The sequence below is a fragment of the Mustela erminea genome, chromosome 19 (genome assembly GCF_009829155.1).
Source record: "Mustela erminea isolate mMusErm1 chromosome 19, mMusErm1.Pri, whole genome shotgun sequence".
Classification (NCBI taxonomy): Eukaryota; Metazoa; Chordata; class Mammalia; order Carnivora; family Mustelidae; genus Mustela; species Mustela erminea.
The window spans coordinates 13511882-13528030 of record NC_045632.1 but is presented as its reverse complement, the minus strand read 5'-3'; the positions used below and the strand labels follow the sequence as shown (position 1 = coordinate 13528030).

Below are 16149 nucleotides of genomic sequence, written 5' to 3'. Positions count from 1 at the left end.
TGGTGAGGTTGGGTCTTGAAAATATGTATTGAATGTCGATGTGGGCAGTGGGTGGAAGGGGCTAGCACACAATAGCCAAGATGGTGTTCCAATGTGAGCAGTGACCCCTGACCTCTGGTCTCCTACATCTCAGTTTCATTCTTTTGGTGATACTTGTTTGTACTGTTCCTCCTGCTTGTTCTCTAGGGGAATGAAGATGCCATATAGGTCTTTGAAACTGTTCTTGGCTCCGTCTCTTGACTCTCTTTACCTTCCCCTTGTACAGGTGTTAGTTTGAAGAAGTCAAAATACCCACAAATGTAAATTGGTTCAGCCTCTGTCTAAAACAGAACGGAGTTTCCTCAAGAAATTAAAAACAAAAATGCCGTATGATGTAGTAATTCCACTACTGGTTATTTACCTCCAAAAAGGAAACAAAACACTAATTGGAAAAAATATATGCCCTACTATTCATTGCAGTATTATTTATAATAGCCAAGATATGGAAGCAACCCAAGTGCCCACTGATAGATGAATGGCTAAGATGTGGTATGTATGGGGGCGCCTGGGTGGCCAAGTAGGTTAAGCCTCTGCTTTTGGCTCAGGTCATGATCTCAGGGTTCTGGGATCGAGCCCTGTGTCGGGCTCTCTGCTCAGCGGAGAGCCTGCTTCCCCCTCTCTCTCTGCCTGCCTTTCTGCCTACTTGTGATCTCTCTCTCTCTGTCAAATAAATAAATAAAAACTTAAAAAAAAATTAAAAAAAATAAAAATATGGATCCACATACCTGGCTTGTCATTATTTTTTATTCCTCTTCCAGGTATAGCTTTACGTACTTAAGTCTGTCTTTTTCATTGTTTACTTTTCAGCCTGAGACATGAGATTGAAAATGACAGAATATTTCTGAGGAAGAACCAACCTGTGACGTGGAAATGGAAGGATTTACAAGAGAGGGTCCCCATCTTTCCATTCTAGGTGATAATTGGGACTGTAAGAACCGGGAGGGTTATTTGAGGCAATCAGCTTTAACTCAGGAGAAACCAGGGGCTCAGGAAGCAATCTGTCAATATTCTGGACTTGGAGAGCATTTGAGTGCAAGCTCAGACCTTCTGCCATCTAAGAGAGTACCTACAAATGGTTTTCATATATGTGATTCAGATGTTAAAAGTTTGGATTGTGACCCAGCTTTACAGAGTTGTCAGAAAAATTATGTAGCTAAGCGAAATAGTGACAGTGACACATGTGGAAAAGCCTTCAACCACTCTGTGGAAGTTTTTCAACTTGGAAGAGATCAAACGAGAGAGAAACCTTATAAATACCCTGAAAGTGGTAAATCTTTCAACCATTTTACCCCTCTTGGTGAAGAAAAAATAGTGAAAAGAGGGAAGAAACTGTATGAAGGTAAGGACTTTGGGGACATCTTTACCCTGAATTCATCTCTTAATGAAAACAGGAGAAATCACCTTGGAGAGAAACTGTATAAATGCACTGAATGTGGCAAATGCTTCAAACGGAACTCTTCTCTTGTTCTGCATCACAGAACTCACACTGGAGAGAAACCTTATACCTGTAATGAATGTGGAAAATCATTTTCCAAGAACTATAACCTGATTGTACATCAAAGAATCCATACAGGAGAGAAGCCCTATAAATGCAATAAATGTGGGAAAGCCTTCAGTGATGGGTCAGCTCTCACACAACACCAGAGAATTCACACTGGTGAGAAACCTTATGAATGTCTAGAATGTGGGAAAACCTTCAACCGAAATTCGTCTCTGATTTTGCATCAAAGGACTCATACAGGAGAAAAACCATATAGGTGTAATGAGTGTGGAAAACCTTTCACTGACATCTCCCATCTCACTGTGCATCTCAGAATCCACACTGGGGAGAAGCCCTATGAATGTAGCAAATGTGGAAAGGCTTTCCGGGATGGCTCATACCTTACCCAGCATGAGAGGACTCACACTGGAGAGAAACCCTTTGAATGTGTGGAGTGCGGGAAGTCCTTCAACCGAAACTCTCACCTCATTGTACATCAAAAAATCCACTCTGGGGAGAAACCCTACGAATGTAAAGAGTGTGGGAAAACATTCATTGAGAGTGCTTACCTCATTCGGCACCAGAGGATTCATACTGGTGAGAAGCCCTATGGCTGTAACCAGTGTCATAAACTTTTCAGAAACATTGCTGGCCTCATCCGGCACCAGAGGACTCATACTGGTGAGAAGCCCTATGAGTGTAATCAGTGTGGCAAAGCTTTCAGGGATAGCTCCTGTCTGACCAAGCACCAGAGAATTCACACAAAGGAGACCCCATACCAGTGTCCTGAATGTGGAAAGTCCTTCAAGCAGAACTCTCACCTGGCAGTACATCAGAGACTCCACAGCAGAGAGGGTTCCAGCCAGTGTCCTCAGTGTGGGAAGACATTCAGAAGGAGCTCTTCCCTCATCCGACATCAAAGAACACACTCTGGAGAGCAACCCATGGAAATATGATGAATGTGGGCCACATTCGTCTCCTGCCTTGGTCTCAGAAAGCTGAATGAAGGAGGAATGTCTTCAGGGGTAGAACAGGAGTCTTTGAGCTACCCAGTGAATTACTGAGTGTGAGGCTTTCCTTAGCCATACTCTTAAATCTGTACAGTAAGCAACTCCTGGGGAAAGCAGGATGGTAATAAGTGTAGAAAAGCCTTCAGGAATTATGTAGCCAATACCAAATGTAACAGCACACACACTGGAATAAAATCTGTGAATGTCAGCAAGATGCTTCCTGGAGATGCGTCAGAGTGCTTAAACAGTAAAGAGGCTGTGAATGCATTCAGTAAGTAATTGGTCTGTGGAACCCGTTAATAAGGAATGTCAGCCTTGTACATAAGCAAACTCTTAGTAGGATCCAGTATAATCAGTGAGAAAAGCTTTTGGCAGCTCATACCGTCTACTCTGTGTCAGCGAAGACATCCTGGTGATAGCCTGCACACAATTCTCTACCCTATGGCAACCACAGAACTGTAGTTAGATTTTGCTGTTTGTATGTCTGCCTATGTCACAATCCTCTCAAGCACAAAGGATTTGTTTCGGAAGGGGCGACTGAATGAGGTTGTTGCTTGTGAGTCAACAATGAAATTGTCCCTGTGAGGACTGAAGCTGGCTTGTACCAACATGGAAAGGGCTGCTGTTGAGAAATGGGATGTGTTATTTTAGTTGTGGAAATAAAAATATAATAAGTTCCTATGTTTCTGTTATCACCTCCCCCCATTGTTCATCCAGGACATTTCTAATTTGTTCTATGCAGCCATGCTGAACCATAATTATGAAGGTTTTGTTACCGTGCTGAAAATGCTTATAATATGGTAGGCAAGAACAACAGTAAAAGAGGCGTAAAATAGAAGACTTGCTGTTATTACTGCCATGTAAAGGTATGTACACATGTGGATGTAGACTGGATATTGGTCATGGAGAAATAAATGTGGTTTTCTTGGGGCCTACAATCATGTATGATTTTTTTTCTCTTATAAGCCATACTTTGTTGCTATAATAATTTGATAAGGAGTACAAAGAGGGAGCCAGAGGAAGGGAAATTTTGGGTTTCTTTGGATCTTTTGTTACCAGAAGGGTCACAGGGCCACTGTAAGCACAGATGGGGAACATCTGGGAAGAAGTTTTCTCTCATGTGAGAGCATCCCATGGTTAGGGGAATAGGAATAACTTCCTTCTTTGAGACTTGGAGGTCATTGTGAGGAGAGGATGGGTCTCGGAAAATGAGGAGTAGGAGGCCAGGGAGAGGTGTAGGATGATCTGGGGACGTCCCACCTGTGGAAATACAGTGCTGGCCACATAGGGACGTCCCACCTGTGGAAATACAGTGCTGGCCGCAGCTGGTTGGCATAGCCTCAGAGCCCTGTGGGTGGCTCCCCTTGAGAGCCATGGAATAAAGGCTGTGAGATAATAAATGAGATAATAAGTTTGTGTTGTTTTAAGCTGCTAAGTTTGTGGTAATTTGTTATGGCAGTGATAGAAAACTAACACAAGCATTATAGGAAATTTTCACCAGCCCTTTTTCTCTCTTCTTTTGCTCTTTTTGCTTGCTTCTTCCTGAAACTCCAGCAGGGCCACTGCCAATTTACATTTCCCTTCCATACTAGTTAAGAAAAGGAGCTCCTTGGGGCAATATAGAAGAAAATCTCTTCGTTTGCTTTGGAGATACTGCAGCTGGGTACGTAGGGCTAACAGCTGAAACTGTGAGGTTGATGGACTGTGAGGAGTCTCGTGCATTGCCCCTTAAAAGCCCTGCCCAACTCATGACCAGTACATGGCCAAAACAATAGTTTATTGTTTTATTGGCTTTTGTTTCTAACAGATTCTATTTGAGAGCACAAGCCCGGGGAGAGGGAGAAACGGGATCCCTGCTCAGATGTGGGGCTCAATCCCAGGCCCTGGGATGACAGCCAAAGGCAGATGTTGAGCTGACCAGGCTACCCAGACGCCCCCAATATGACTAGTTTTAACCATATGTGCAGACCCAATGTCTTCTTCATCCTCACACAGGCTGGGTTGCAATTCTTCAATACAACAATCAGGAACACCTGTTGGAAGGCTACATGATGGAATCCAGATCTTGCAATGTGGAGATGATCCTGAGTTATCTGGTGGTGACAGTGTCATCACAGGAGCCCTTATAGGGTCAGAGTTAGAGGAGGGGTGATGATGGAACCAGAAGTTGGAGCTGAGGAGCACCCTGGTGACTTGGTTGGTCAGATGTGCAACTCTTGATACTGGCTCAGTTTATGACCTCGGGGTACTGAAATCGAGCCCTGCATCGGGCTCTGAGCTCAATGAAGAATCTGCTTGTCCTTCTGCTCTCCCCGCTGTGCTTGCTCTCAAATAAGTAAGTAAAATCTTAAAAGAGAGAACCAGAACTGAGATCAAGTCATATACTTAACCAGCTGAGCCACCCAGGTACCCCATGGCCTGGCAGTGTTTTAATTCATGCCTCTGTCACCTCCTAGGCCTCTTCTCTGATATTGCCCTTAGTTAGTCTGTTCCAGTCTCAGTGGCCTCCCTCAAATCCTCAAATGCCAGTCATGTTATCTCAGGGCCTCTGCAATCAGTGTTCACTTTGTGGGGATCCTTTCCCCCCAGTACCTTTGGGATCACCTCGTTACCTGCAGTTCATTACTCAGACATCACCTTTTCAGTGAGCTCTTTGCTGACTTTTCTATTTAAGAGAGACTGCCCCTGCCCAACACACACTCCTCCATTCTCCTTCCCTGCTTCATGTATCTTCAAGGCACTGACTGCCAGCTGATTGATACATGATTCATTGTACCTGTTTATCTTTCCTGTTGGCCTGTAAAGCTCTTGGTTTGGTTTCTGCTGTATCCCTGGCCCTTAGAATACTGTAGCACATCCACATGAATGTTTGTTGAACTAAGTTAGATGGAGGTGGCCAGCACCAGTGAACAGTGGACAGCCATATCTTGGGTGCGTATCTTTGTTTTCTGTTTCTTTTCTTCCTTTCTTCCTTTCTTTCTTTCTTTCTTTCTTCTTCTTCTTCTTTTTTTATTTTCTATTTCTAAAGTAATTATTCCTCACTGAAAAAAAATATTCAGGATGTACAGAAAAATAACGAAATTAAGAAATTGCATCCAGCATCTCCCTTGTTACCAGCAATCATTATTAATATCTTGGAATATGCCTTCCAGTTCATACAAATCAGCAAACATTCGGTGAGTATCTCCTTTTGGCACATTGATCCCCTGTGGAAGACAACAGACATGTCCAGCCCCATGGAGCTGTCCAGCTAGAGAGCAAGTTGGGCATTTATCCAACAATCATGAAAACATAATGTGAGTTGTAAGAGGAGGAGAGGTTAACAAAGGGGTAAGGAGGGAAGACTGCCTCACGCAGAAAGCAGTATGTACTGACGCAGGAGGGATTGTGGGGGCATCAGAGCAGGCACGATGAGGCAGGCAAGAGGCTTGTTAGACCTGATTATGTTAAGTGAACACTCAAGAGTGATGACCAAAGAAGCAGTCGATCATGGGAAGAACAGAAAGGAGTTAGCCAGGTGAAGAAGAAATGGCTTAGGAGGGAGGCTGGAAGCCAGGGTGGGTGATGTTATGGACCAAGAGAGAACAGGATTTAGGGAGGAGAGACTCCCTCCACCTGTTAAATACTAGGGAGGGGCAACAAAGCTATTGGGATCCCTTCATGGGAAACAATTGGGGAGATTGCTTCACTGGAGAAAAGTTGGGTGTGGGTTGCAAGGCTGCATATTTGCCAAATAAAAAAATCCACATTTACAAGGACAACACTTGAGACACGAAAAGATAAACGGGTTGAGAGTGTGTATAACCAAGTCCCAGGAGAAAAAAATAGCAAAGACGTAAGTATACAGGCTTCTAAGCTTATAGTTGTTAGGGTCCGTGATCAAAGGAACGAGACTGATGCAAAGCGAAAGTCAAGCAAAACTTTATTTCGCGCCAAGCATGGAAAATCAAACCGACAGGTAGGGGCCCTCTCTTACGAAGAGAAGACGACGACAACCCCGACAAGGCCGCTCCCAAGAAGGCTGCTTCGGACAAGGCCACTCTGGATGAGGCCTCTCCCCACGAGGCAGCTCCCCCAACGAGGCCGCTCCCAGGATGAGGCCGCTCGCAGGACAGGCCACTCCCCAGACGGACGAGGCTGCTCCTGACGACGAAGAGGCGATGACGAGGACGACAGCCCTAACGACGCAGACTCTAATCTCCCTGCCGCTGCTCCCGACGAGGCCGCTCCAGACGAGGCTGCTCCCCGGACAGGGCCACTCCAACGAGGCCGCTCCCTGGACGGGGCTGCTCCCAAGAAGAGGCCACTCCCGATGAGGCCGCTGCTGACGAGGTCGCTCACCAGACAGGGCTGCTCCGTGGAATGAGGCTGCTCTGGCAAGGCCGCTCGTGGTGGGGCCCCGGCCCGGGGCAGTGGGGCCACAGCCGGAGGCAGTGAGGCCGCTCGAGGCAGGGCCGCAGCTCAGTGGTGGTGAGGCCGCTTACTGTAGCTAGGCTGCTGGTAGCGAGGCCGTTTGCTGTGGCGCCTCTGCCTATGAGTACGATGAATGCTCCGACTTTCCTGAAGACTACCCTAACGGCTGTCCCAACGTCTATTCTAACAGCTATCCTAACAGCTATTCTAACTCCTCCTACTACTCTAATGGCTATTCTAACTCCTCCTCCTACCCCCCCCCCCTCACAGACTAACCTTTATAGAGGTGGTTGAGCCCGGCCACACACAGGTGGCAAATGGGATTTCAACTCACCACAGTAAATATATGCGCGCCCCACTGATTGGATGTCTCCATCAGGCCTGGCCTGCCCCTATATCTGGGGTTTACAAGTAAGTTCCTCTGGCTAACCAGGCCCTTACAATAGTGACCAAAGCAGTTCAGCGGAATCAGTGGTCATTTTTGATAAAATAGATAAAATAGATTAAGCAATTTTCTTTCTTTTTTTTTTTTTTAAAGATTTTATTTATTTATTTGACAGATAGAGATCACAAGTAGGCAGAGAGGCAGGCAGAGAGAGAGGAGGAAGCAGGCTCCCTGCTGAGCAGAGAGCCCGATGTGGGACTCGATCCCAGGACCCTGAGATCATGACCTGAGCTGAAGGCAGCGGCTTAACCCACTGAGCCACCCAGGCGCCCCAACAGTTTTCAAGTTAAAGAAAAGATCACCTGGGTGGCGCTGTCAGTTAGGTGTTCGCCTTTAGCTCAGGTCATGATCCCTAGGGTCCTGGAATCAAGCCCTGCTCCTGGGGAGCCTATTCTCCTTCTCTCTCCTCCCAGCCCCTGACAGCCACTAATCTACTCTCTGTCTCCACAGATTAGACTTCTCTTGACATTTCATATAAATGGGATCGTAAAATATGTAGTCCTCTTTGACTGAGTTTTGTCATTTAGCATTATGTTGTCAGAGTTCATGATGTAGCATGTGTCAGTGCTTCATTCCTTATATGGCTGAAGAATAATCCATTGTGTGACTATATCACCTTTCATTCATTCGTCTGTGGACATGGTTTCCACTTTTTGGCTATCATGCATAATGCTACTATGACCCTTCATGTCCAGGTTTTTGTGTCAACTTATGCTATCAACACTCTTAAGCAGATAACTGGAGTGGAACTTCTGGGTTCACATAAGTCTCTGGTTAAGCTTTTGAAGGATTGCCAAACTTGTTCACAGTTGTACCATTTTAGATTCCCACCAACAATGTCTAAGTGTTCCGATTTCTCTACATCCTTTGCACACTATTTTTTTTAAAGATTTTATTTATTTATTTTACAGAAAGAGATCACAAGTAGGCGGAGAGGTAGGCAGAGAGGAGAAAGCAGACTCTGCCCTCAGCAAAGAGCCCAATGTGGGCCTCGATCCCTGGACCCTGGGACCATGACCCGAGCCAAAGGCAGAGGCTTTAACCCACTGAGCCTCCCAGGCGCCCCCACACTTATTATTGTCTGTGTGTTGGATTATAGATATCCTAGTGCGTATGAAGTATTATCTTCTGGTTTTGCAAACTTTTCAATAGTTAAAATTCAGTGATCATATCTCACTATACGTCAGAGGTCAGCAAACTTTTCTGTAAATGGTAATGTTGGGGTCCATGATCAAAGGAATGAGACTGATACAAAGTGAAGGTCAAGCAAAGCTTTATTTCGCGCCAAGCATCAAGAGTCAAACTGACCGGTCAGGGCTGTCACTTACGAAAAGGTAACGACAATGACCCGAGCAAGGCCGCTCGGCGAGGCCGCGGCTCAGGGCGGCGGGGCCACTGGCGGCTCTCACGGCTCTTACAGCTCTGACAGCTCTTATAAGAGCTCTGACGGCTCTGATGGCTCTTACAGCTCTGACAGCTTTCCCAGCTCGGACGACTCTCCTACTCCTCCATCGGCTCTCCTTCTCCTCCCCAGCCTCAGCCTCGCAGTATTAACCTTTATAGGGGTGGTTGAGCCCACACACGGGTGGCCAATGGGATTTAAACTCACCTCAATAAATATATGCTTGCCCCACTGATTGGATGTCTTCACCTGGCCTGACCCGCCCTTGTATCTAGGCTTTGCAAGTAAGTTCCTCTGGGAGGGGCAGGGTCAATCTAAGTTCACTTCACCAAAATGGCTCCCTCTGGCCAACCAGGCCTTTACATTCCCCCCTTTTCTTTGGAGATTAGTCAAATCCTTGACTCTTCAGCCAGTTCTATGTTATATTGAGCATGTAAGACTAATATTTTATCGCTCTAATTTTCTTTGTTACAAATGACATTAGGGCGTTTATAACACAGGGGCCAAAAAGTAACAGTAGTACACAGTCGACTGATAAGTTAGCCATTCAACACTTTGTATAACCTTTTCCATTTTACCTAATTCCATTCATCTAATTTCCCACCTATACTTTACATAAACAGGTAACAATAGGAGCAACAATAAACTAACAGGTGTTTTTTTTTTCCTAACAGTTTTTTTAGTCTTAACTTTAGTCCATGGTCAGCAAGGTCTATCGGCTGCAGCTTCCATCTCTGGGGGGCGTCCTTATTCTCAGCTCGTTTGACATGACCTGCATGAACCCAGGCTCTAATGCCTTCTACTTTTACTGCCATGGGGATGGTCAGGATAACAGTAAACGGTCCCTTCCAGCGAGGCTCCAAGTTCCCCACTTGGTATCCAAACCAAGTCCCCGGGTTGGTAAGGATGTGGTTCCACCTCTGTCTCCGTCCCAGTGTGGGCAGTCCGGATCCCTGCATGGGCTTTTTTTTTTAAGACAGACTGTAATGCCTGCAGTGACTGGAGTACAGACTGATCAGTCATTTCTGCTAGGGCAACCTCCTGTAGCCGAGGACAGAGCAGGGCAGGGGGTCTCCCAAACATTATTTCAAATGGTGTCACCTTGTTTAAATAGGGTGTACATCGTGCCCTGAGGAGGGCGATAGGAAGGAGATCCACCCATCCACCGTCAGTCTCCAGAATTAGTTTTGTCAAGGTCTCTTTAAGAGTCTGGTTCATTCTCTCTACTTGCCCAGAACTCAGACCAATAGGCACAATGTAGTTTCCAATTAGTGCCCACAGCCTCGGCCAATGCCTGTGAGACTGAACTCACAAATGCAGGGCCATTGTCTGACACAATCGTGAGAGGCAGCCCAAACCTAGGAATTATTTCTTCTAGTAGCTTTTTGGCTACCACTCCTGCTGTCTCATGTTTGGTGGAAAAAGCCTCTACCCAGCCTGAAAAGGTATCTATAAAAACTGACATATACTTGTGCCCATATTTTCTGGGTTTCATTTCTGTAAAATCTATTTCCCAATAAATTCCTGGTTCCTTACCTCTTTTTCTTTTCACTCTTTCCATTTTAGTTCTTCCCACATTAACTGCCTGGCATTGAGCACATCTATCAACTACATCCTGAACCATACGCCCTAATTTAGAAACCTGGAATTGCTTGCCTGTAAGGTCCTTGAGTTTGCATATCCCCAAATGAGAACCCTGATGTATCTGGTCTACTAACTTCTTACCTAGTTTTCGAGGAAGAATTATTTTTCCTGCTTTAGTCTTAGCCCAGTCCCCTTCATAGTCCAATTTTTAAAAATTTTTATTTATTTATTTGACAGACAGAGATCACAAGTAGGCAGAGAGGCAGGCAGAGAGAAAGAGGAGAAAGCAGACTCCCTGCTGAGCAGGGAGCCGATGTGAGGCTCGATCCAGGACCCTGGGATCATGACCTGAGCTGAAGGCAGAGGCTTTAACCCACTGAGCCACCCAGGCACCCTTCATAGTCCAATTTAAACCATTTCTGTAAATACTTTAAATCTTCTTCTGAATAGTTCGTTTTTTCTGGTAGGGCTGGAGCCGGGAGTGTAACCATTTCTTGCACTGTTTCTCGGGCTGCTTGCTTTGCGGCTTGATCTGCTAAGTGGTTTCCTTTTGAAATCAGATCAGTCCCCTTTTGGTGTCCCGGGCAATGCATAACAGCCACCTCTTTTGGGTCCCAAATAGCCTGGAGGAGAGCCAATATTTCTCCTCTGTTTTTAATTCCTTTTCCTTCTGCTGTTAATAGGCCCCTTCCTTTATAAATAGCCCCATGTATATGAAGAGTAACAAAGGCATACCTGCTGTCCGTATAGATGTTGGAGGTTTTACCTTTGGCCATCTGCAGTACCTTAGTGAGTGCAATCATTTCCGCTTTTTGTGCCAAATTTCCATGTGCCAGGGCTGCTGTCCAGAGTTTCTGCTCAGGAGAAACCACCGCAGCCCCTGCATACCTCTTCCCATTGACCATGTAGCTACTCCCACCTGTGAACGGAGTCATCTTGACATCGGGGAGGGGAATGTCTCTGAGATCCGGCCTTATTTCTGTGACTTGGGTTAGGACCTCCCCACAGTCTTGTGGATGGTCAGCTAGCTCCTCTGGCAGCAGTGTAGCTGGATTTAGCACTGCTGGGGGTTGGAAGGTCACTCTTGGTTCGTTGAGGAGAAGGGCCTGATACCCCGTCACTCGGGCGTTCGTCATCCATCGGTCTGGTGGAGTCCAGAGAAGGCCCTCAATAGCGTGTGTGGTGGTTATGATAAGATTTTGACCCAAAGTCAATTTACGTGCATCTTGACCAGGAAGGCCATTGCAGCAATTATGCAGAGGCAAGGGGGAAACCCAGCTGCTACTGGATCTAGTTTCTTGCTAAGATAGGCTACTGGCCTTCACCAAGACCCCAGAGTCTGAGTTAAAACTCCTTTGGCAATCCCTGCCTTTTCATCCACATACTATTGGAAGGGCTTGGTAACATCTGGGATGGCCAATGCTGGGGCACTCAGTAAGACTGTTTGTAATTCCTGAAATGCTCCTGCCACAGCTTTTCACTCTATCATAGTGAGCCCTCCTTTTGCCAGTTCGTAGAGAGGTCGGGCAATCTCCGCAAACCACGGTATGCACAGCCTACAGTAGCCCACCATCCCAAGAAACTCCCTCACTTTTCGGGACATAATGGGGCGGGGGTATGGGGTGATCACCTGTTTCCTGGACTCAGATAGTGAACACACTCCCTCATGGAGGTCAAAGCCTAGATAAGTGGCATGGCTCTGAAAGAGCTGTGCTTTCTTCGCTGACACCCAATACCCTTTTTCCTGCAGAGTCTGTAAGAGAGCTCTCGTCCCCCCCAAACATGACTCATAGTCCTCAGCGGTTACTAGCAAGTCATCAACATACTGTAAAAGAGTGACTCCTGGGTTGGAGATTCTGTACTCAGGCAAATACTCGTGTAGGGCCTTGTCGAAGATAGTGGGCAAATTCTTGAACCCTTGGGGAAGTCTTGTCCAGGTGAGCTGGCCTTGAAACCCTTTCTGTCGGTCGGACAACTCAAAAGCAAAAAGGGGCTGAGATTCCCTTGCTAAAGATATACAGAAAAATGCATCCTTGAGATCTAAGACAGTATACACAGTTCCTTTGGGGCCCAGGAGGGAGAGTAGGGTATAGGGGTTAGGCACCATCGGGTGGATATTTCAACCTGTTTATTAAATTCCCGCAAGTCCTGGACAGGTCAGTACTCCCCAGTCTCGGCCTTTTTAATGGGCAGCAAAGGTGTGTTCCATGGAGATTTGCAAGGAACTAGGATCCCGTCTCCTCGGAGGCAGTTAATGTGTTTTCTGATCCCTTCCTTTGCTTCCTGGGGAAGGGGGTACCGCTGAACGCGAACAGCCATAGCTGTCGCCTTTAATTGTACCACCACTGGAGGTTGTTCCTTGGCCAAGCCACAGGGCTTCCCTTCTGCCCAGACCTGGGGAAACTCGTCCTGTAGGATTTGGAAAAGGCTCCCCCACTTTGTTCCCTCTGGTTTTGAGACTGGCTTGTAAAAGAGGTATTCATCTACTGCTGCCATAAGCACTTGTACAGTGGGTTGTCTCAAGGTTACAGTCATGTCTCCTTCCGAGAACTGAATGCCAGCTCTTGACTTGTAGAGATCTCTTCCCATCAAGTTATATGGGGCATTAGGGAGGACCAAAAATCGATGTTTAACTATTCCCGAGGCCAAATTTAAAGTCCTTTCTGTTGTCCTTTTATGTCTCTCTCTGCCATTTGCTCCTTGTACCCAAACTTCCTCTCCAGATAGTTTTCCCATAGGTTTAAGTAATGATGAAAATTGGGCTCCCGTGTCCACCAAAAAATCAACTGATTTCCCCTCCACTTCAGTTTTTACTTGAGGTTTGGGCAGGGGCTCCAAACCATGGCCCCTTCTGTCTCTGGTGGCAAGCATTGCTGTCTTCCTTTTGGCCCAATGTCCTTTTTCCTTACAGTAAGCGCACTGATCTGAATCTAAGTCTTCCCGCCTGCCTTCTCTGTGCTTAGGCTTTTCCTTCCATTTACTATCCCCTACCCGTCTCCTCCCCACCTCATGTAATGCCAAAATCTTAACCAGTTCTTTTGTCTGTTTTTTATCCTCTTGTGCATCCCTGTTGTTAAACACCTTTTCTGCTATTCCCACTAACTCAGTCAGATTCTTCCCTTCAAATCCTTCGATTTTCTGAAGTTTCCTCCTTATATCTGGGGCTGACTGACTGGCAAAAGCAAGATTCATTGCCCTCTGATTTTCAGGTGCCTCAGGATCGATTGGGCTATACATTTTATAGGCTTCAATAAGCCTTTCTAGGAAAGCTCCTGGAGACTCATTCTTACCTTGAGTCAGAGCTGTAAGAGCCGTCAGAGCCGTCAGAGTTCTTGTAAGAGCTGTAAGAGCTGTCAGAACTCTTGTAAGCACAGCCGTCCCTGCTGTTTCGGCGCCTCGCAGGTGTGCGTTGCCTCCTTGCCCTCTCCCTGTCTGGGTGGACGCCCCTCCTCTCCCTCACAGGGTTTGGGCTGGCACAGCCTTTTCTGTTTCCCTGGTCCTGTTCTCTAGGGTGCTTTCTCCTCTTTGGGCCTGCCTCCTCCCCTTCCAAGTCCAATTTTCCTCTCTGCACCTTTGGAGTGCGTGTTAATGTTTCCATCGTACTCCTATGCGCTAAATTCGCCCTCCCAGTTTTGACCTCCATCTCCGGTCATGGACGGAGTTGCCCCTTCCCACAGGACACCTCAGACCTTGGGGTCCGTAGCTAAGCCTCAGGTCTCTCCCAAGCCCAGTCCTTCCAGGCTTTATAAATGGATACTCCTTCTACCCACAGGCCTCAATGTCCACCTTCATCTTTCTCTTTCCCCAGCTTCCACATATTCTCTGCCCAAAAATCTCGTGTCTGTAACTCTAAGGTATTTCCAGATTTCAACCCCTTCACCACTCCCTTTTCACTCTTTAACAGGTACCTCCTCCCTGCTCCCTTGCCTCTGCCCTCCCCACCATCTGTTGTTCCTTTGTTAGCCACTGGGAGTCTGTGGGGGGGTGCGTGTCAGATCACATCTGTTCTCTGTCCCAGGTCTCCCACCGCACCCCTAGTAATGGCCAGAACCCTCGGGATCTCTAGAACAGGGGTGCAGATGGTTAGGAGCTTGTGTCACAGTCCTGCCGCCTTCCTTGAGCAGTGTATTCCCAGAATCTGCTTGGTTTCTGGGTTTTGAACAGCAGGTAGAGATAGGGGCAGTCAGAGACACCAGTGCTAACTAAGAAAACGGATCCACGTATGTGTGCATTCTGAATTTGCAGAGTGAGTGATGGAGACACCTTGCAGTTTGTTCTTTGTGTCTTCCCCGCTAGAAAGCCAGCTCCACCAGACAGGGTCTTCCTCTCTTATCCAGTGTTGATTGATCCCTGCCTAGAACAGGACCTGGCACACAGTAGGCATTTAGCAAACATTTGTTTAGTGAATGAAAAAGGGCCACCCCAGTGTGACCACAAGAGGGAGCAGGCCCTCCCCAAGAGACTTAAGATCATAGAAGGGGTTTGTGACACATCTAGCAGACACTTAACCTTTGTCTTCAGGCTGCTAACAGCTTTTCCCTGTATAGTACCTGTAGCCTCCAGTATGGTTTGTGTGTGTTTGGAATTGACATGCTTGATATGTAAACTTCTGCAGTCTGCTTCTCTCACCAGTCTTTGGTTTCCACATGTACTGTTTTCACTGTTGTACGGTGTTCTACCTTGTGAAGCTGCCACAAATTATTACCCCTTTCCCCCCAGCGTTGATGCACATCTGGGAGTTTGAAGTTTTTCAGTGTTCCCAACAGTGCTTTAGTGGGCATATTGAACATGTGTCCTTGCAAAAAGGCTAAGAGTTTCTCCAGCCTGGGGTTTTCTTTTTCTTTGTTTTGTTTTGTTTGACCCAGGCATTATAAGAAACACACATTCATAACCCATATGTATATGTAATTGGAGCAAAAGTTTGATGAAATAACACCAAGGGCCAGGTCCTCTTAATGTTAGTTTTGAATTTTATTATTAAGATTTTATTTATTTGACAGACAGAGATCACAAGTAGGTAGAGAGGCAGGCAGAGAGAGAGGAAGGGAAGCAGGCTCCCTGCTGACCAGAGAGCCCGATGGACTCGATCCCAGGACCCTGAAATCATGACCTGAGCTGAAAGCAGAGGCTTTAAGCCACTGAGCCACCCAGGTGCCCCTAGTTTTGAATTTTTAATGTTGATCTACCACACGCTTTGCATTTTTAAAATTTTAATTTCAACCCAAAATTGTTCTTAAAAGGGACTGCACCATTTTTTCTGCTAATAAAGACATGTTAATGATGTGGAAACTACCCATAATATTAACTGGGAAAAAACAAAAAAAGGACCCAAAATTGTATGTACAGTTCAGTTTGACTTCAACTATACCAAAATCATTCTCCAGGAAGAAAACAGGTTACATATACGTGTATGTGTATATCTTTCTTTTAAATGAGTGACTCCAGCCTGGATCACAGTAGTGGAGGAATTGCAGAGAGGTGGGATTCTGGATGAATTTGTAAGTCAGAGCTGACAAATTAGATGTGACTTTTGAGAAAAGACACAGAATGGGGGGTAAGGCCCACGTTTCTGGCCCACTCCACTGGGAATGTGAAGTGCCCATTTACTGGGAGGAGCAGCATGGGTGGGTGGGTACTGTCAGAGTAGGACGCTGGCATTCAGCTTTTTAGCTCTTCGGTGTACAATGTCTGGCAGAGCTCTGAGAGTGTGAGACATCAGCTGTCTAATATGCAGATTCAGAGGAACCATGAGGTTGGGAAAGGGAAAGGCAGTATA

General features: G+C 46.3%; 1 protein-coding gene across 7 annotated transcripts in view; it reads left to right on the top strand.

The window, feature by feature from the left end:
• The window catches only part of LOC116579380 (zinc finger protein 329), a 54365-nt gene that overhangs the window by 12888 nt on the left and 25328 nt on the right, over nt 1–16149 (top strand). Inside the window, exon 2 of one of the 7 annotated variants that reach the window (XM_032324711.1) lies at nt 847–3467. The exons of the other annotated variants lie outside the window; for them this stretch is intronic. Within the exon in view, the coding sequence (XP_032180602.1) occupies nt 910–2475 (1566 nt within the window). The 5' untranslated portion in view covers nt 847–909 and the 3' untranslated portion in view covers nt 2476–3467. Of the gene's footprint in view, nt 1–846; nt 3468–16149 lie in introns of those variants that run through there. 7 annotated transcript variants of the gene reach the window in all.